At 49.5% G+C, this 22074-nt stretch overlaps 1 protein-coding gene across 4 annotated transcripts in view; it reads left to right on the top strand.

The window, feature by feature from the left end:
* LOC119954558 (CMP-N-acetylneuraminate-beta-galactosamide-alpha-2,3-sialyltransferase 4-like) overlaps positions 1–22074 on the top strand; it is a 131759-nt gene that overhangs the window by 73575 nt on the left and 36110 nt on the right. For all 4 annotated transcript variants that reach the window (XM_038779894.1, XM_038779893.1, XM_038779895.1 and 1 more), the window contains exons 8-9: positions 11159–11254; positions 15695–15884. In XM_038779894.1, the coding sequence (XP_038635822.1) occupies positions 11159–11254; positions 15695–15884 (286 nt within the window). The remainder of the gene's footprint in view (positions 1–11158; positions 11255–15694; positions 15885–22074) is intronic.

Genomic DNA, 22074 nt, shown 5'->3' with positions numbered 1-22074 from the left:
GGGCCACAGCCAAATGGCACTTGTTTCATTCCTTCTCCTAGGAGTAGACTCCTTCCCATGTCAGGAACTTAGCATTTGTGCAGATGTTCATGAGGCCTCTCTCTCTGGACTTAATTGGATGGAGGTGGGATGTTAGCGGGGTCACCACCTTCCCACCTGATTCAATGTCCCTTCCCCTACCAGCCCCACCTGTGGACAAGGTCTCCACAATCAATACAGTAGATGTGACTACTGGGTCAAATATCCAATTGCCATCTCCCACATAGATTCACAACAGGATTAATTCAAACCTTGTGCTCGGGCTTTATTTGTCAGTTTGTCACCCTTCACCTTGCTCCTGTTCTAATCCTTTATTCAAGCACTGAAACACTGATCTTTCGGGGCATATCAATTGGCAAACTCTCAGGTGAATTGACCCACTTTAACAATGGAGCTTCCATATTGTTCGTTACGACTGTTCAATGTTCGGCTCCAATTTTTTGTTTATGCAAGTTGACTCTGGCAGGAGTTAATTGCATCATCCAAGATCACATCACCAGTTTCAAAATGCGTATTGACAATGCCCATCCTTCCCCACCACCTGTTTGACACTGAGCACCGTGCAGAGTATTGGCCTTTAATATCAGAGAAAAAAACAGCCCTAGAACCTTCCAGAATCTCTGTGATCCTCCAAGCTGCTCCCTTTCCCCACTTCCTTTCCCCACCATTGAAGGCTTTGTGTTAAAAGCTGCCTCGGCCCTAAGATCTGGGATTCACTCGCTAAGCCTCTTCCCTCCCCCACCCCTCACTTGCTCCACTTAAGACATTCTTTAAATCTTAACTCTGACCAGACTTCTGGCAGCCTGTCCTAATGTCTGATTCTTCAGATTGGTGTCAATGTTTTTTATCTGATCACACTCCTGTGAAATGGATGGTGATGATTTGCTATGTTAAAAGTGCTACATAAATGCAGAATGTTGTTGGTTTCCAAGCTTTAACTGGTGATTGTTTTCAAGTTACTAATACCTCCATTCAACTGACAGAGTAACATCCACCAATGCATCGAGCATTCGCTCCACTGGTATCCACAGCAATCATTTCCAGGCTTCCGGAGAATGAACGGGTGCTCCAACTGCTGCTCTTAAACAATTAGAAAGTGGGAAATTCTCTGATAAAAATGGTTCAAGTTTACAATGACCCCATTGTTCATTGTTTTTTTCCATTGGATGGTCAGGAATTGTTTGCAATGGACATTCGGCAGATTCCACCTCTGCTTCATCCTATTAATGAATAAGTTTAGGCATCAAGTTTCCACCACAGACAGACCATTGGATGAACATCGGATACGCTGAGCTTAACACTGGATATCTTTCATTCAAGCTTACTACAGCTCACTGAGACACACCGATGTGTACATGCACGAACCACACTAACCTGACAAGCTAGTCTCCATGATTGTTTGTGTGCGTACCTACAGGAATGAGAATGATTGAAAAACACTTTGATGGATAGAAACAAAAATAAACAATTCACATTTTTATAATGCCTTTCGCAGCCTTAGGGCACCACAAACACTTTACAGCTAATTAAGTGCTTTCAAAGTATAGTCACTGTTGCAATATTGGAACCACGACAGCCAATTAGAGTTCAACAACCTTCCAAAACCCACAACATAGTAGACAGTTGTTAACCTGTTTTATTAATGATGTTGGTTGAGAATGTAATATTGGCTGAGAAAATCCTCCTGCTTTTCCCGGGATGCTACCATAGTTTAATATTCCATGTTAAGGACAGATCCAAGAGTGCTGCGCTTGCTCTGTACTGACCCTTCTGCAGTCCAGTACTGCCACTCCAGCATTGCCCCTTTACTGTCTGTGGTGAATGTATTCACCTAAGTACGCTGTCTGTATAGTGCTGTGACCTATGACCTTCTACTGGAACCCCGGTGGGCTCCGCCATATAGACCGGCCACCTGTGGGTGCCACTCATTTGTACAGCCAGGGCTGGCTCAAGGTACCGGCAACCCGGGCAGTCGCCCAGGGTGCCATGTGCTAGGGGGCGCCATCAAGGAGAGCGGGTCCCGCGCATGCGCAGTTGGGCCGGTGCCAACCAGCGCATGCGCGGTGACCGCCCTCCCTCAGGCTGCCCCGCACAAACATGGCAGATGGATCCAGGCTCGCCGGTGGTCACTCCGCCCCCCCCCTCGGGCCCCCTCCGCCCCCCCCCCCTTGTGCCCCCTCCGCCCCCCCCTCCCCTGGGGCCCCCCCCCCCTCCGCACCCCCCTCGGGCCCCATCCGCCCCCGCCCCCCCCCCTCGGCCCCCCCTCCGCCCCGCCCCCGGCACCGCCCCCCCCGCCGGCCCCGCCCACCCCCCCCCCTGCCGGCCCGCCCCCCGCCGGCCCCGCCCCCCCCCACGAAGGGCGCCGAAGTTCAGCTTGCCCGGGGCGCCAGCAACCCTAGGGCCGGCGCTGTGTACAGCCGACACTGGCAGGCAAGTTCCTGAATAACAAAGCCTAATGTTGGATTGGATGGGATTGGATTGGATTTGTTTATTGTCACGTGTACCGAGGTACAGTGAAAAGTATTTTTCTGCAAGCAGCCCAACAGATCATTCAGTACATGGGAAGAAAAGAGAATTAAACAAAATTCAAGAAAATACAAGAAAATACATAATAGGGCAACACAAGATGTACAATATAACTACATAAGCATTGGCATTGGATGAAGAATACAGGGTGTAGTGTTAATGAGGTCAGTCAATAAGAGGGTCATTTAGGAGTCTGGTGACAGTGGGGATGAAGCTGTTTTTGAGTCTGTTCGTGCGTGTTCTCAGACTTCTGTATCTCCTGCCCGATGGAAGAAGTTGGAAAAGTGAGTTAGCCGGGTGGGAGGGATCCTTGATTATGCTGCCCGCTTTCCCCAGGCAGCGGGAGGTGTAGATGGAGTCCATGGATGGTGATGGAACCATCAATTCAGCGAACACGTGTAGTTGGATCTGAACAGAGGCTTTAATACACTTCCAATGGAGCCAGCCTATTCGTCATTGAACTTCAGGTGAAATGGCAGGCTGGCTCTAAGGCACTGATCTTTATACATCGGTCCCGGGGGAGGAGTCCTGGGCGGAGCCAAGGGAGAAGCCCAGTACAAACTCTTGCGTACTCCCCGAGCGACTCCCCCTGGTGATCGGATAGTGCAACTGCACTTACAATGGGTAGATAACGAACATATATACATGGAGTGATATTGGCAACTATATATAGTGTGAATCACATTCACCACAGATGGGAGGCAGGTTTGTATGATGGACTGGGCGGTATTCACGACTCTCTGAAGTTCCTTGTGGTCCTGGGCCGAGCAGTTGCCATACCAGGCTGTGATGCAGCCCGATAGGATGCTTTCTATGGTGCATCTGTAAAAGTTGGTAAGCGTTAATATGGACATGCTGAATTTCCTTAGTTTCCTGGGGAAGTATAGGTGCTGTTGTGCTTTCTTGGTGATAGCGTCGACATGAGTGGACTAGGACAGATTTTTGGTGATGTGCCCCCCTAGGAATTTGAAACTGCTAACCATCTCCACCTCGGCCCCGTTGATGCTGACAGGGGTGTGTACAGTACTTTGCTTCCTGAATTCAATGACCAGCTCTTTAGTTTTGCTGGCATTGAGGGAGAGATTGTTGTCGTTACACCACTCCACCAGGTTCTCTATCTCCCTCCTGTATTCTGACTCGTCGTTATTCGAGATCCGGCCCACTATGGTTGTATCATCAGCAAATTTGTAGATGGAGTTGGAACCAAGTTTTGCCACGCACTCGTGTATGTACAGGGAGTAGAGTAGGGGGCTAAGTACGCAGCCTTGCGGGGCAACGGTATTGAGGACCGGCTCACTCGTTCACTCATTCTCACGGTCTCACAGTGAATTGACGGTATAACAATTTATTATCCAGCGACAGCACCATGGAAGCCGCTCTCAAGCCAGATAAACTCGAGCTCGACGCGCGAGCAACAGAAGCCAAAGATCTTCGAACATTGGCTGCGCTATTTCTAACCCTACCTCGACTCCTCCACAACGCCTCCCTCTGAAATCCTCAAGCTGTGACTCCTCCACGCACGGTGAGCCATCAAATCTCCATGATGATAGAGAAAGCTGCCACGTACGAGGTGGCGGTCGCGACCCTCAAAACACATTTTGTGAAACCCGCAAACGGGGTGTTCGCGCGACACCTCCTCACTACTCGCCGTCAACGCGCCGGGGAATCTCTGGACGAGTACCTTGAAAACCTGACCCTACTCGCAAGGAACTGCAACTATCGGGATGTGACGGCGGAGGAGCACATGAAGCTACAGATCCGGGACACCGACGTGGCTGGGGTCCAATCAAACTATATCAGGCAGCGCCTGCTGGAAAATGGGACCACTGACCTGCGTGACATGGTAAAACTAGCCACCTCGTTAGGGGTGGCCTACCAGAGCCTCAGTACGTTCCCCGCGGGCCCGGCGAACCCCTCGTGGACACCATTGTCACGGCCCCGACTACGCCACAGGCCTGTGCCACGCGGCTGCCCGTCCAGACCGGGGAACCGCAGTGCTACTACTGCGGCCAGGGTCAACACCCCCGGCAGCGTTGCCCAGCCAGCACAGCAACGTGCAATGACTGTTCCAAAAAGGGACACTTCGCCAGAGTCTGCCTGGGCCGACCTAAAGCCCAGAAGTCGAAAACTCACCAGGCCCAACCCATGGACTCACAAGCCCGCAGACCTCGCAATGTGGCTGCGTGCCAGCAGGGAGCGTCATCAGCCACGTGCGACTCGTGGGGGCCGCCAACTTGGCCGCCGGAACGTGCGACTCATGGGGGCAACCATTTTGGCCTCCGGCTCCGGCACCGGCCGACACGTTCGACCAATGGGGGCGGCCATCTTGGTCGCCATCTTCGACCCAGTCCGACACGTGCGACTCATGGCGGCCGCCATCTTGGCCGCCAGCTCCGGCACCTGCCGACATGTGCGACCAATGGGGGCGGCCATCTTGGTCACCACCTTCGACACAGTCCAATATGTGCGACTCATAGGGGCCACCATTTTGTGATAACGCCGACCACAGAGGCTACCCGCAGCTGGGCGCAGTCACCCTCGACCAGTGGTAGCCAAAGCACCTGAAAAATCCCATGATGGTCGTCCGTGTCAACGGGCACGAGACCCCGGGAGCACGGAGAGCTTTGTTCACCCTGACCCAGTAAGGCACTGCACCCTTCACATAAACCCCGCATCCCAAACAATCTCCCTTGCCTCCGGATCCCATTCGGTCCAGATCCGGGGGTACCGTATCGCTAACCTCGCGATGCAGGGCGCCGAGTACGCTCGTTTTAAGCTGTATGTCCTCCCTCACCTCTGTGCCCCCCTACTGCTTGGATTAGACTTCCAATGCAGTCACCGAAGCCTGATCCTACAGTTTGGCAGACCCTTACCCCGCCTCACGGTAAGCAGCCTCGCGACCCTCAAGGTCCTCCCCCTTCACTCTTTGTGAACCTCACTCCCGACTGTAAGCCTGTCGCCACCAGGAGCAGGCGGTACAATTCCAAGACAGATTTTTATCAAGTCGGAAGTTCAGCGACTCTTGAAGGAAGGGATCATCGAGGCCAGTAACAGTCCCTGGAGGTCACAAGTGGTGGTCGTCCGGACCGGGGAAAAGAATCGGATGGTTGTGGACTACATCCAGACCATTAACCGGTTCACGCGACTGGATGCATACCCCCTCCCCCGCATAGCGGAAATGGTCAACCAGATCGCACAGTACCGGGTGTTCTCAACGGTCGATCTGAAGTCGGCCTACCACCAGCTCCCGATCCGCCCGGAAGAGCGCCACTACACTGCCTTCGAAGCAGCCGGCCGGCTTTTCCACTTCCTCAGGGTCCCTTTCGGCGTCACTAACGGTGTCTCGGTTTTTCAGAGAATGATGGACCAAAAGGCTGGTTTAGCTCAGGGCTAAATTGCTGGCTTTGAAAGCAGACAAAAGCAGGCCAGCAGCACTGTTCAATTCCCGTACCAGCCTCCCCGAACAGTTGTCAAACATAAAGGCTACCGACCGTTGGTCAGTGACGAGGGTGAAGCTCCTACCGGCTAGGTAGTGCCTCCAGTGCCACACGGCTTCCACTATGGAATAGTGGCGACAAGGGGCTTGTCACAGTAACTTCATCTGAAGCCTACTTGTGACAGTAAGCGAATTTCATTTCATTTCATTTCATTTCGAATGGTGTACCAGTACGGGATGCGGGCTACATACCAGTACTTGGACAATGTTACCATCTGCGGCCATGATCAGCAGGACCATGACGCCAACCTCCAGAGGTTCCTCCAGGCCGCCCAATCCCTCAACCTCACACATAACAAAGAGAAGTGTGTTTTCCGCACTGCCCAACTGGCCATCCTCAGCTACGTCATGGAGAACGGGGTCCTAGGGCCCAACCCCGACCGTATGCGCCCTCTCACGGAACTTCCCCCTCCCCACAATCTCAAGGCCCTCAAACGATGCCTGGGGCTGTTCTCCGACTATGCCCAGTGGGCCCCCAACTATGTGGACAAAGCCCGCTCACTTATCAAAACCACCACATTTCGCTTGACTGCTGAGGCCCCCTCGGCCTTCAGCCGCATCAAGACCTACATCACTAAGGCCGCAATGCATGCGGTGGACGAGTCCGTCCCCTTCCAGTTAGAGAGTGATGCATCAGACGTTGCACTGGCCACCACCCTCAACCAGGAGGGCAGGCCGGTAGCCTTTTTCTCTAGAACCCTCCACTTGTCCGAAATCCGACACTCCTCGGTCGAGAAGGAAGCACAAACCATAGTGGAAGCCGTGCGGCACTGGAGGCACTACCTAGCCGGTAGGAGGTTCAACCTCGTCACCGACCAACGGTCGGTAGCCTTTATGTTTGACAACGTACAACGGGGCAAAATTAAGAATAACAAAACCTTGAGGTGGCGAATCGAACTCTCCACCAACAATTACGATATCAAGTATCGTCCTGGGAAGCTCAATGAGCCCCCAGATTCCTTGTCCCGCGGGACATGCGCCAGCGTGCAAGGTAGTCAACTTCGGGCTATCCATGATGACCTCTGTAACCCGGAGGTCACCCGGCTTACCCACTTTATTAAGGCCCACAATCTGCCCTACTCCACTGATAAGGTCAAGGCCATGACCAGAGACTGCCAAGTCTGCGCGGAGTGCAAGCTGTACTTCTACCGGCCAGACAAGTCCCACCTGGTAAAGGCCTCCCGGCCCTTTGAGCACCTCAGTATTGACTTCAAAGGGCCACTCCCCTCCATCAACCGTAATGTATACTTCCTAACCGTCGTTGATGAGTACTCCCGCTTACCCTTCGCTGTCCCCTGCCCCAACATGACCTCAGCCACTGTGATAAATGCACAGCATCTTCACACTGTTCGGTTTCCCTGCCTACGTCCACAGGGACTGGGGCACATCGTTCATGAGTGATGAGCTGCGTCAGTACCTGCTCAGCAAGGGCATCGCCTCAAGCAGGACTACGAGCTATAACCCGCAGGGAAATGGGCAAGTGTAGAGGGAGAACGTGACGGTATGGAAGACCGTCCTTCTTGTCCTCCGGTCTAGAAGTCTCCCGATCCCCCGCTGGCAGAAGGTCCTCCCCGACGCCCTCCACTCCATTAGATCATTCCTTTGCACAGCCATGAACGAGACCCCTCACGACCGTTTGTTTGTCTTCCGTAGGAAGTCCATTCCCTAGGTCTCGCTTCCATCCTGGCTGACAACGCCGGGACCTGTCCTTCTCCAGAAGCATAAAAGGAGCCATAAGACCGATCCCCTGGTCGAGAGGGTCCAGCTGCTGCACGCCAACCCCCAGTATGCGTACGTCACACACCAGGATGGACGGCAGGATACTGTCTCCTTACGGGACCTGGCGCCAGCTGGTTCCCCACCAACGCGCCCCCCTCCCTGCAGCCTACCACCACCCCCAGTGCCCCTTACGCCTCCCTGGGTCTCCTGTACTGTCCCGAGCCTGCACTGCTGCTTCCCACCACCCCCCTGCCTACCCCCACCCCTCAACCGGCTCCGACACGCCAGACTGAAGCACAAGCTCCAGACAACACGCCCCCGAAGTTTCCACCTGCAACAACCATGCCCGCCATATTGCCAGAACTGAGGAGGTCTAAAAGAATGATCCAGCCTCTGGACAGATTGAATATTTGTCGACCCCACGTTGCCCCCGCTGGACTTGATTTTTTTAACAGGGGGTGAATGTGGTGAATGTATTCACCTAAGTATGATGTCTGTATAGTGCTGTGACCTATGACTTTGTACTGGAACCCCGGTGGGCTCCGCCTCTGGCTCCGCCCTCACCGGGACGATATATAGACCAGCCACCTGTGGGTGGCACTCATTTGTCCTGGATAATAAAGCCATATATTCACTCGTTCACACGGTCTCATAGTGAATTGACGGTACAACAGTGTCCCTTTGCTCCCTGAACACTGACCCTCCTACAGTGTAGTGCTTCCTCTCTACTGACTCCCGGATAATGCAATTCTCCCTCAGCTATAACCATCCAACTGCAGCATTCTCCCATACTGACTACACAGTGCTGCTTCAGCCCTTACCCTTCCACAACTCAGCACTCCCTTCGTACCATCCTTCTTGTCAGTTCAGTATGACTTTGGTACTCCACATTGAATGGGCGCTACCTCAGTATCACCTCTCCGACAGTGTAATACTTTCAAAATACTGACCCACTGATGAATGCGGTACTCCCTCATTACTGACCATTCAACAACGTAATACTCCTTCAGTCTTCACCTCGGGTAATGCAGCACTCCCTCAGTGCTGCACCGTCCACCCAGACTCAATTCCCTCAATATTCCCTGCCAAAAATTCAACACTCTCTCAATGCTGCCCATCTCTCAATGCAACATTCCCTCAATGTGGTGCTCCCTCAGTCCTGCACTGGAATACATTCATGAGAAATCTAGACAAGGGTAGCATGTGGCGCAGTGGTTAGCACTGGGACTGTGGTGCTGAGGACCCAGGTTCGAATCCTGGGTTACTGTCCATGTGGAGTTTGCACATTCTCCCCACTTTAACTTTCCCCCTCCCCCGCCCCATACACAAGACAGACAAACACAGAGGGGAAGAAAGAGGGGAAAAAATCATAACTGAAAGGAAAAAAAGAGTCTTTGTTTCAGATGGTGTTTTTTTTTAACACTTTAATCACTTTCCTGTCAGTTCAAAGTCTTTGTTGCAGATTCTTCAGACCTCTGTAGTTTCAGAAATATGGCACCCACAACTTTTCCAGAGAGAGATAGCAGGTTTTGGTCTTTGGATGCAGCTTGTAATGGTTTTCCTGTGGATTGATTCATTCAGGTTCTCTGCCGCCCCAGGGATACAGCATTTCTGGAGAGAACACGGCAGAGAGGGAGTAGCAGGACCTTGTCCCTGTGATGCCAGGATCAACTGAAACTCTTTGGGACACAGCACCCAGGGCCCGGGTTCGATCCTGGCCCGTGGGTCACTGTCCTTGTGGGGTTTTCACATTCTCCCTGTGTCTGCGTGGGTCTCATCCCCACAACACAAAGATGTGCAGGGAAAGTGGATTGGCCATGCTAAATTTCCCCTTAATTGGAAAAAATAATATTTAAACAAGAAGCTTCTTGGGGCTCTAAAATTAATTCCACTGGGATAGGATCCAATCACCACCTGTTACCAGGCAGAGTTGGTCTTTTGGACCAATTCATTGGCGACCAACCACTCAATCAAGCTGAGACCCATCCCATCACTCTCTCTCTCTCTGATGCCAACGAGCCTGGAGCTCCTGTTTAAACCAACAGAGACAAACAGAATATTCTCTCCTGTAACTTCTGACATTTGCTGCTTTTTAATAATAATCTTTGTTTATAATCTTTATTATTGTGTTATGGGCCAGGGTTTAGAGAACCCCAAAGTGTATCATGGAGTTCATCTGAACCACAACTTTTAATCGATTGTGATATAGGGAGCACACGACCCACTCTTCAGGTGTGGTACAGCAGAAATGGAAAGATATTTTTTAAAGCAAAACAATGTTTATTCTATGAACTCAAGTTAATCTTTTTAAAACATACAGTGAACATCTTAGCAAGTATTAATTCAAATACAACCCCCAAAGAATACAACACTAAGTAATCCTTAAGCTGTTCTTTTAACATCCAGAAGACTTTTAAAAAAAGATCTTTAAAACAGAAGCACATCAGGTTAAAGTCACTACTGAGAGCAGTTATTAGTTTTAAATCACCAAAGGATCGATTTACAGTCTTTGTATTACAGAGAGAGAGACTCATACACCTTCTCACTGTGACTGCAGCTATCCAGCTCTGGAAACGAAACTAAAACACACCCTGCAGCAAACAGCCTAAAACAAAAGTAAAAAAACTGACAGACAGCCCAGCTCCACCCACACTCTGACATCACTGATAAACACCCATTTCTTTAAGGTACATTTCTTAAACACCCATTTCTTAAACGTACTCTCACATGACAATTGTCACAAGTAGGCTTACATTAACAACACAATTAAGTTACTGTGAAAATCCACTTGCCTTAAAGGTATATGTCCATTAATCATCCATTGAGAAAAAATAAGAATGACCAAATTAAAGAAAAGGGAAGTGAGAGAATAAACAGGAATGACTTTGTCATATAAATTGGCTGTTATATTTGTAGCAGATGATCAGTGACTAATAACCTGGGTAGTAAATTGCACGCAAAATCAAAACAGCAATTGTTGTTTGTGATCATATGCCCATTGATGGTGTCTGCTACTCATTTTAATTTAGTAATTAAAAATGTAATTAGCCATATCTGAATTCCCATTTAGTCACAAGAGGCTCGTGGCTAATGTGCATTGCTCCAAAACAGAGAACTTGGATTGATTTGAAGAATATAGACTTACAAACCAGGTTACAAGCACAGAGAGAATAATTGATTTAAATAGTTAGCATGCTCTGTTGGAATCTATCTCAAGTCCTGTATAATTATTTACCTGCCACAAACTATTGACCATAACATACTACATGGAGGTAATTGGCCAGTTAAATAGCTTTGAATTTGTCATGAGCGGCACTTTGTAATGTTCAGTCGCAATATTTACTGTTCCTGGTTCAATATAAATGTTTGTCTTGTCAGGTTGAAGTGTAAACGATGCGTTATTGTTGGCAACGGGAACACCCTGAGGAACAGTTCCATCGGGCAAACAATCAACGAATACGATGTTGTTATTCGGTGAGTGATGTGCAGCTTGGTGTCAACAGAGGCTCAGTGGTTGTACTCTTGTTGTTGGATCAGCAGATCAAAGGTTCAAGGCTCATTCCAGAGACTCAAACACACGTTAACAAATTGGTTGATTTCTTTTAATCAATTAACCCGATTCACTTTATTCCACTGGAGCGTTCTGTGATATTGAAAAAAACTTCATTTTTTTTACTTCTACTTTCGACTGTTGGAGGAATTTGGACTACAGGAGGTTTTTCATACTCTCCCTTTGTCAGATTTCGTCTTTCAAGAAAATGATCAACATTATACTAATGGATTCTTTTGTCAAATTGTCATTAAATATGCGAATTGAACTAGTCTCTTTCTAACAATTGCAAGCACAAGATTCTCTTTATCACCTCAGCAACCTTTTACCATGTCCTTCTGACCAGCACTGAATTCTCTAAGTTTATGCCTCATCATTTCTCACACTCACTTTATCTTGCTTTTCTCATACTTTGCTATGATGTCAGGCTTAAACAATCAAAATCTTGTACTGGATTCTCCGGTGCCCCAGCTGAATGCTTCTCGGCAGCATGCCGTTTGCTGGCGGTGGGATCTGTTCCTGCCGCTGTCAATGGGATTTCCTATTGAAGACGCTCCAAATCGCCGGTTGCGCTGCTGGCAGAAACAGAGAATCCCAAAAGCAGGAGAATTCCGTCCCACGTCTTAAGAACATCTTTAAATGCTAAGGTGAGCAACTGATGTAGTTTGTGGTTATTCCGCAAGTGGGCAGAAAATTGTCCAGCCTAACAGGAAAGGAATTCCCTTGTAATCAGTATCAATGATAATGAGCTGCTCTGGAGCGGCAATCACCATCAGATTGCCATGTTGCTCCTTTTCTACTTACCTTAGTCTGGAGTTGCACATTTCTCACCCAGCCATGAATCTGAGGCCTGGTGACAAATATTCAGCACAGCAGCTCCGGGAGTTTCCAAATGCAGCGCAGGATATCGAGGGAAATGAAGCTACACCCCCTTTTTATGGCACTATCTGTTGGCCAGCTATGTTTAAAAATCCCACGGCTTTGCGAAGCCGGGGAGAAGGTAAGTGTGGATGGTAAGTGGGTCAGGTGTCAGGTTGGTTGGGGGCAGGGGGGGGGGGGGGGGGGGGGGGGTGGATGAACAAAGAACAAAGCAAAAGTACAGCACAGGAACAGGCCCTTCGGACCTACAAGCCTGCGCCGACCATGTTGCCCGTCTAAACTAAAATCTTCTACACTTCCGGGGTCCGTATTCCTCTATTCCCATCCTATTCATGTATTTGTCAAGATTCCCATTGAACGTCACTATCGTCCCTGCTTCCACCACCTCCTCCGGCAGTGAGTTCCAGGCACCCACTACCCTCTGTGTAAAAACATTTTCTCTGAACCTTTCCCCTCGCACATTAAACCTATGCCCCCTAGTGATTGACCCCCCCTCCACCCTGGGTAAAAGTCTCTGACTATCCACTCTGTTTATGCCCCTCATAATTTTGTAGAACTCTATCAGGTCGCCCCTCAACCTCCTTCGTTCCAGTGAGAACAAACCAAGTTTATTCAACCTCTCCTCATAACTAATGCCCTCCATACCAGGCAACATCCTGGTAAATCTCTTCTGCACCCTCTCTAAAGCCTCCACATCCTTCTGGTATTGTGGTGAACAGAATGGAACACTATACTCCAAGCGTGGCCTAACTAAGGTTCTGGATGGCCTGGATGGGAAGATGCTGGGTGGTCAGGTGGTAATCGGGTGACTGCTCCAGTATCTGAGGAGCTGCAAATGGTGCTCACTCCCCACTCCTGAGTTTATGATGGAGGGAAAGTCAGTGATAAAACTGCTGAACACAATTTATCCCAGGGAAAGCCAGCCACTTGCCACTTTTGGTGACTGACTGTCACTTAATATGCAAGGCCTTGCCAAAAGGTGGTAACGCGAGGATTTGAGGGGCTCTTCAGCCATTGGGAAATATCCCCAAAGCCTGGATTAAATTCTGCCCTTGGATTCTGTACCACCATTTTCCTGTCATTAATTAATCTAAGGTTAACTTTTAACAAATGCTAAATCATCTACTTTCTGTGACAAGTGGTTTTCTGTTTAAGTGGGAGTGGGAATTGTCTGGATGGGCGCTGGCTGATTGGTACAAAGCAACACCATATCAATCTCACTGTGGTTGAAAGAGCTGAACAGGAAGAGAAGGCAATCTGAATGTAGATGTGTCAGGCTCCTGAATCACAAACAATGTCTTATAATGAAGAGTATTTTGTTCACTAGTTTTGCAGGTACTTGAGATCCACCCACGCTCCAGGGGATAACTTCCACGCTCCCATCATCACGTGACCATTCGGTCTACGCTGAATATACTAACACATCTCGCTGTGCCAGGGCCCTGGTCTCACCAACTCTGACACTGGCTGCTTTCTGTCTTCCTGACATGATCAGCTGCGGGTAACACATTTCCTGTGGGTTTTAGGCTGACATCCTCAGGGAGTGATAGTGCTGCTGTAGTGCGACTGTTATCACCAAATCATTTACCCCCCTACTCCACTGGCACCTTTTCCTCCTTTGATTATCTTACCTTACCCCATACTCCTTTCCCAACCTTTGAGCTCCTCATTCTCTGTCACCCACCATGCTACATTTCTCACTGAGATTCTTTGCTGCTTTCTTCCCCCAATCGCTGTACTGAGCGACTTCTCATCTTGCTGCTTTTAATCCCCATCTTAATTCATCATTCATTCTGTCCTCTGATTTCGCTCCCCCACTCCTAATCATGATTACCCCCTTGACCTTACCATCTCTTGTGGTCTGTCTATTGCCATTATGTCAATTACAGCTAAGACCATCTCTGATTACATCTTTGTTTTACTCTCCACTCACATTTATTTCTTCCCTCCCAATCCCTTTTCCTCCTGTGTCTGCCCTGAAGGAAACTCTCTCCAAGACACTCATGTTGGTTTTTTTCGTATTTTCTACTGTCCATACTTTGGCTCTCCATTCACCATCACATTTTTGCTGATACCAATTTGCTCACATTCTTACTCCACTCTTATTCTCTCACTCCCTGGTTATTTTCTTGGTGTGATCCTTATTCCCATCCCCTAATCCTAATTCACTTTAACATAAACATTGATAGCAGGCGGTAGGTTGAACTCTTGTTCCGACCCCCTGGCTAGTGCACGGTCAATTCCAGCCCTACTGGACCCAGAGTCGCAACACAATTGAAAGTAATAAATATTTCTCAGGACGACACTCAAAGTCTCTGCTCCATGGTTGCCCCATAAACTACGTTTGTAAGTTTAAGCATGATTACTTTTCATTAATAACAATAACTATAATTAAATATGCAGCAAATGCAACAGGTAAACTATTATCAAATTCCTAACCCCCTCACTTAAACTCGTCCCACCCTCTAGGGCACGGTAGCATTGTGGATAGCACAATCGCTTCACAGCTCCAGGGTCCCAGGTTCGATTCCGCCTTGGGTCACTGTCTGTGCGGAGTCTGCACATCCTCCCCGTGTGTGCGTGGGTTTCCTCCGGGTGCTCCGGTTTCCTCCCACAGTCCAAAGATGTGTGTGTTAGGTGGATTGGCCATGATAAATTGCCCTTAGTGTCCAAAATTGCCCTTAGTGTTGGGTGGGATTACTGAGTTATGGAGATAGGGTGGAGGTGTTGGCCTTGGGTAGGGGGTAGGGTGCTCTTTCCAAGAGCCGGTGCAGACTCGATGGGCCGAATGGCCTCCTTCTGCACTGTAAATTCTATGTAATCTATATACACATGCACACATATGCACAAGGCAGACAAACACAGAGGGAGAAGAGCGGGTAAAATAATCAGTAAAAGGGATAAAAGTCTTTGTTAAAGATGGTTGTCTTACAGAACACATTCCTTCAATGTAGGATTTCAGTTTGAGTTTTTCACTGTGGATTCATTCAGATTCTGCGCAGGGTTATATGTGTCAGAGGTGAGAAGGGAGCCTTTCTCTTTATAGGTAAGAGTTAATTCTTCAAAAAATGAAGGGAAATTCTAATTTTAAAACCCTTCCATCCTCCCAAAGAATGATGCTCTTTCCTGAGGCACAGTTTTTCAGTCCCTTCCACCAGCGGGATAAGAAGTCAATAGACTTCTCCATTGACCATGGACATGGTCACGCCCTGATTCCACCCCTGGAGTTCAAAGTTGTCAAATCTAGTTGCTCTGAGCTGCAAATAACCCCTCCTTCAACCACCCCTGAAAGAGTGTCAGTGACTATGATTGCAATGGGAGGCAGCATGTCAGGGCTAGAGGTCGGGACATGACTACTGCAACACAAGGTCTCTTTTGCAAATGACAAAGTCATGTAATGGTAGATGTTATTAAGATCATTTAAAATGGATTAGTTTATTGGACGCAATGTCATTAAAAAAATTCTATGTGCTCTCTGTTCCTAGGTTAAACAATGCTCCAGTGAGAGGCTATGAAAAGGATGTTGGCAACAAAACAACTCTAAGGATATTTTACCCGGAATCAGCAACTGAAGATCCCACCGCTGAAAACAACCTCGACACGCTCTTTGTGCTTGTACCATTTAAGACAGTTGATGTCCATTGGCTAAAGGCGATCGTGTACAATGAAACAAAAGTAGGTATCCTGGATTGGAACGGTGATGATTCCCACGGGCCACATCCAGAGACAGAGACATTCGGAATTACTCTGTGGTGCTTCTGGTCTGCTGTGTTCATGACGTGGTTAAGAATTGCATCCAAACATTGGCCCTCGAAAACCCTCACTGGATTTTTCCAGTGCCTTAGTTGCTGCATCATGAAATGGTGGGGTGAATGTACACCCATTTATGCAATGAGATGCCGACTCAGTCGGAAACCAAGTATCAAATGCCCAGAGGAAGTAGGGATGGGAAATCAAATGTATATCCTAGTGAGTATCACTATGCATTTATATATAGGGGCTGGTTTAGCACAGTGGGCTAAACAGCTAACTTGTAATACAGAACAATGACAGCAGCACGGGTTCAATTCCCATACTGGCCTTCCCAAACAGGCGCCGGAATGTGGCGACTAGGAGCTTTTCAGAGTAACTTCCTTGAAGCCTACTTATGACAATAAGTGATTATTATTATTATTATATGGTCATTTGAATGAAGACATAACTCAGGTTCAGTCTACTACACTCCTGTATGCTTCTCCCGATGCCGGTGTCTATGTATTTACATTGTGTACCTTGTGTTGCCCTATCATGTATTTTCTTTTTCTTTTCTTTTCATGTACGTAATAAGCTGTTTGAGCTGCTCGCAGAAAAATACTTTTCACTGTACCTAGTACACGTGGCAGTAAACTAACCCAAATCCAGTCACTATAGATAATCTCAGTAAGGATAATGGTGGAGGTGGGGGAAACAAGCAATTTGCCTCATTGGTCCTGGGTTGGTGGTGGGACGATGCCTGCTTTCAATAGATCCAGTAGAAAAAGGGCAGCCTGTCAGTGTAATACTTGATCTCAGTATATTCCTGTCCCAGTAATTTTTAACCACGGAATTGTAGAACTTTTTCAGGCAGAACAAAGCCATTCAGATTATTGGACTTCTGTTAACTCCACCATGGAAAGATTTCCTGTAACCTGATTTTGTAGTATCGCCATCAAATATGATGTAGGAACATAAGTTGGTCATCTGGTCCATTCTGCCTCTGTTGGCACTTAGTTGGGCTAGCACTGGCGACACATGGTACATGAGCGATTCCAATGAAAAATGGTGTCTGGTTCACTGGCGTCGGGATTACCACTCGAGAGGCTGACAAGCTGCAGTTGCATATCAGCTCTCCACTCCCCACACACACACTCATTCCAGCCAACAAGATGGCAGCAAACAGAGCGGCACCCGGTTTTGGAGATGGAGACCCTGTTGGACGTGAAGGAGAGGCGGGCAGCCCTGTACCCCAGGGTGGGAAGGAAGCTGCCACCCGCTTGGGCACAGGTGGCAGAGGTTGTGAGCGCCATGGGCCCCACCGTCAGGACCAGACAGCAGTACCATAAAACGTTGCACAACCTCCTCAGCGCAGCCAGGGTGAGTAGGCAGCATCATGCTCTTGGCACTAACCCCGTCCAGCACACACCTATGGCCCCTGGCTCCTCCACATGGAGGATCATCGAAACCCACCAGCTGGCAGTGTGTGTGTGCATCTCACCCTGCACCAAATGCCAGCACCCATGCCAAACCTGATTTGAAGGTCACCAGCTGTGCTGCATGCATCCCACTTCCCCCAGGAGAAGGTGACACATGACTGCAGGGAAAGAGAGCAGACCGGAGGGGGACAGCTGGATCATGGCATCTTGCCACAGCAGACCAGCGGGCACTGAAGGTGGAGGTTGTCATCGGCCAAGCAAGTAAGCCCCTGCTGAATTGCGGTTCCCCTTGGCATGTGCGGCAAGTCGCCTTCACCACCCCCACACCACCATCTCACCACACCCACACCATCCCAACACGTGCTCCAATCATGTGTCATCCCTTGTGCCTTGCAGGATCACATGGTGACGAGGTGGGCCCGTCTGGTGTCCCCGCCCCAGCCCCAACCACATGAATACCAGCAACGAGGCAACAGACAATGAAGCAAGCCCCCAAACCTCAGCCTGACACACCCCAAAGCACCAATCCGGGGACGACACTGACTTCCAATCATAGCTGTCTCCAACACCCTCCACCATTCCACAGACACTCACCTCAGTTGGGAGCACCTGAGTGAAGAGGCACTATCTGGTGCGCACCACATACGTGCAGCGGTACATCAGGGGGGAGGTAGGAACCCCCAAGAGGCTGATGGTCAGAGGGCTAGTCCCCAGAGACGAGCTTCCATCTAGACTAGTCTCGCGCTTCTCGAAAGGGCAGTCCCATCGATAGTGGAGATACAGACACAGAGTCAGGGACTACGTTCTATGTTCTATGTGAATGTTCTATGTTCTATGGACGATAGGGAATAGTGTAGACTGTAGAGGGACTTTAGAGGGGTTTCACAGGACGGCGCAACATCGTGGGCCGAAGGGCCTGTACTGCGCTGTAATGTTCTATGTTCTATGTACATAAGGGATTATCAGCAGCCATTCAGCGCCTGCTGGTGCAGTTGAAGGAGTCCAACTGCCTGCAGGGGCAGGAGGAGGTGCCGACCATGCCTGCCACCCAGGCCAACACCTCTTGGGTGGTGTCCACAGTGGAGGACTTGAGGGCTTCGGGATCGACCATCGGTCAGGGTGACCAAGGCCTGGGGCACTCTGTGCGGGCGGTGGCCGAGGCACAGAATAGGGCTAGCTCACATGCAGGCAGATGATAGAAAATGGTAGTCGGCAGGAGTCAGACGTTTTGGAACAATGTAGAGCACCAGAGCTCATCGCAGAGAGGGCTGTCATCATCCACTATCCCATGGACCGGGCCCGCTGACACTGCCAACCTCGCACCCCATAATGAGGCAGGTAGGAATCACAGAGGGGGTTGCAATGGGGTGAGGGGGAGACCGCCTGTCATGGGCCGGTGCTCGTAGGGTGCCATACATTCCATCGATCATTCTCTGTACCTGGGGCATCCTGATGATGGTGACAAACCTCACTGCCCAGGGCATCCTGGTGGGCACGGTCCAAATTAACTTTGATATATTTTGCCACACGGATATATAGGGCCTCCATGATGGCAAGGATGCACTTGGGCATTGAGGTCTGTGAGATTCCAGACAGGTACCCACTCCGCCCTGGAAGGACCCTCTGGTGTAAAGGTTCAGGGCGACAATCAGCTTAACGGCCGGGTCGGAGAATCCCGGCCTTCGGGCGCGATTCCCCGCAAATGCGGCGAGTCGTAAAGGCTGCCGTGAAACTGGCCGTGTTTCATGGCAGCCTCCGCGCCCCCTCCCGGGACCCGATTCTCCCCCCCCGGGCGGGGCTTGCAGCGGGGCCCTGTGAAGCACGGCATCGTGGCCTTAGCGACCGTTGCTAAGTCCGCCCGCCAAGGTTCACGGCGGCTGACGCGCACGATGACGTCAGCCGCGCATGCGCGGGTTCGACAGCTCCAACCCGCGCATACGCGGATGACGTCATCATGCAGACGCGTCAAACCCGCACATGCGCGGGCTGTCATGCCCCTCAGCCGCCCCGTGGACTGATCCTGCGGGGCGGTTGAAAAACAAATATTGTGCGGGTATCGGACCGGCTGCCCGCGATCGGTGCCCACCGTAAAATTGGCACGCCAATCGGCGCGGCATGACTCCCGCTCCCACCGATTCCCGGGTGGCGGAGGCGGGATTTACGCCGGCCCCGGGCCATTCCCCGAACATGCGGGCGGGTCGGAGAATTCTGCCCCATGACTCCGACATTCTCATCCAAATCATTTATATATAAGGCCTCACTGGGGAGGTCTCGTATCTAATGACCTCCCCAGAGAGGCCCCAACCGGGCACCATTTAAATCGTTGCCCAGGGTATGTGCCCAGATCCAGCAGAGGGCAGCAGAGCGGAGCTACTGATTGGCTGTTCCGGGGAGATTTGCATACGTGCAGTGCGGTCAGCGTAATTTGAAGGTGTACTTGTGGAAGAGACCCGACTTGTTCGAGTGAAGTCAAGCATCCAGCAGAGGGCAGCAGAGCGGAGCTACTGATTGGCTGTTCCGGGGAGATTTGCATACGTGCAGTGCGATCAGAGTAATTTGAAGGTGTACTTGTGGAAGAGACCCGAGGTGTTCGAGTGAAGTCAAGCATCCAGCAGAGCGGAGCTACAGATTGGCTGTTCTGGGGAGATTTGCATACGTGCAGTGCGGTCAGCGTAATTTGAAGGTGGTTTGTGAAGGGGCTGTTGTCAAGTGACAGTCAGGATTGCTACCAGTGCCACGGGACAGTCAGAGTAGAAATTCAAGACTGGTCAGAATGAATACGTGGCTTGAGAGACGGTGCAGGAGGCAGGGGTTCAGATTTTTAGGACATTGGAACCGGTTCTGGGGATGGTGAGACCATTACAAACCGGATGGTTTACACCTGGGCAGGACTGGAACTAATGTCCTAGGGGGTGCTTTTGCTAACACTGTTGGGGAGGTTTTAAACTAATGTGGCAGGGGGATGGGAACCAGATTAGGAAGTTAGCGGTCAGTAAAGAAGCAGCAACTAAAGCCAGTAAGGTACGAGACAATAAACTCAATGTGACTAAGGGGAAGAGTAGACAGGGAAGAGATGATGAATGCAAAGGGACAGGTGGTCTGAGGTGCATTTGTTTTACTGCGAGAAGTGTAGCAGGTAAGGCAGATGAACTTGGGGCTTGGATCAGTACCTGGGAATATGATGTTATTGGTATTACTGAGACTTGGTTGAGGGAAGGGCAGGACTGGCAACTGAATCTCCCAGGGTATAGATGCTTCAGAAGGGATAGAGAGGGAGGTAGAAGGCGTGGAGGAGTTGCATTACTAGTCAGATTTGATATCACAGCTGTGATTAAGGAGGGCACGATGGAGGATTCGAGCACTGAGGCAATATGGGTGGAGTTGAGAAATAGGAAGGATGCAGTAACATTGTTGGGACTTTACTACAGACCTCCCAAAAGCGAGCATGAAGTAGAGGTATATGCAGACAGATTATAGAAAAATGTAGAAGCAATAGAGTGGTTGTGATGGGAGATTTTAACTTCCCCAACATTGAATGGGATTTGTGTAGTGTTGGGGGCGTAGATGGAGCAGAGTTTGTAAGGAGCATCCAGGAGAGTTTTTTAGAGCAGTATGTAAATAGTCCAACTCGGGAAGGGGCCATACTGGACCTGGTATTGGGGAATGATCCCGGCCAGGTGGTTGATGTTTCAGTCGGTGATTACTTTGGGAATAGCGATCACAATTAGAATACTCATGGACAAGGACAAGAGTGGTCCGAAAGGAAGAGTAGTAAATTGGGGAAAGGCAGAGTATAACAAAATTCGGCAGGAGCTAGTGAATGTGGATTGGGAGCAGCTGTTTAAGGGTAAATCCACATTTGAAATGTGGGAGTCTTTTAAGGAAAGGTTGATTAGAGTGCAGGACAGACATGTTCCTGTGAAAATGAAAGATAGAAATGGCAAGATTAGGGAACCATGGATGACGGGTGAAATTGTGAGACTAGCTAAAATGAAAAAGGAAGCATACATAGGATCGAGGCAACTCAAAACTGATGAAGCTTTGGAGGAATATCGGGAAAGTAGGACGAATCTCAAACGCACAATAAAGAGGGCTAAAAGGGGTCATGAAATATCTTTGAGAAACAGGGTTAAGGAAAATCTCAAAGCCTTTTATTCGTACGTAAGGAGCAAGAGGGTAACTAGAGAAATGATTGGCCCACTGAAAGACAAAAGAGGGAATTTATGCGTGGACTCAGAGGAAATGGGTGAGATTCTTAATGAGTACTTTGCATCGGTATTCACAAAGGAGAAGGACAAGACGGATATTGAGGCTAGGGATGGATGTTTAAATACTCTAGGTCAAGTTGTCATACGGAAGGGGGAAGTTTTGGGTATTCTAAAAGACATTAAGGTGGACAAATCCCCAGGACCGGATGGGATCTATCCCAGGTTACTGAGGGAAGCGAGGGTTGAAATAACTGGGGCCTTAACAGACACCGTTGCAGCATCCTTGAGCACGGGTGAGGTCCCGGAGGACTGGAGAATTGCTAATGTTGTCCCTTTGTTTAAGAAGGATAGCAGGGATAATCCAGGGAATTATAGACCTGTGAGCTTGACGTCAGTGGTAGGCAAATTGTTGGAGAAGATACTGAGGGATAGGATCTATTCACATCTGGAAGAAAATAGACTTAACAGTGATAGGCAGCATGGTTT

The sequence above is a fragment of the Scyliorhinus canicula genome, chromosome 19 (assembly GCF_902713615.1).
Source record: "Scyliorhinus canicula chromosome 19, sScyCan1.1, whole genome shotgun sequence".
Taxonomy (NCBI): domain Eukaryota; kingdom Metazoa; phylum Chordata; class Chondrichthyes; order Carcharhiniformes; family Scyliorhinidae; genus Scyliorhinus; species Scyliorhinus canicula.
Note: the sequence above shows the minus strand (reverse complement) of the source record. Positions and strands in the feature narration are given on the sequence as shown.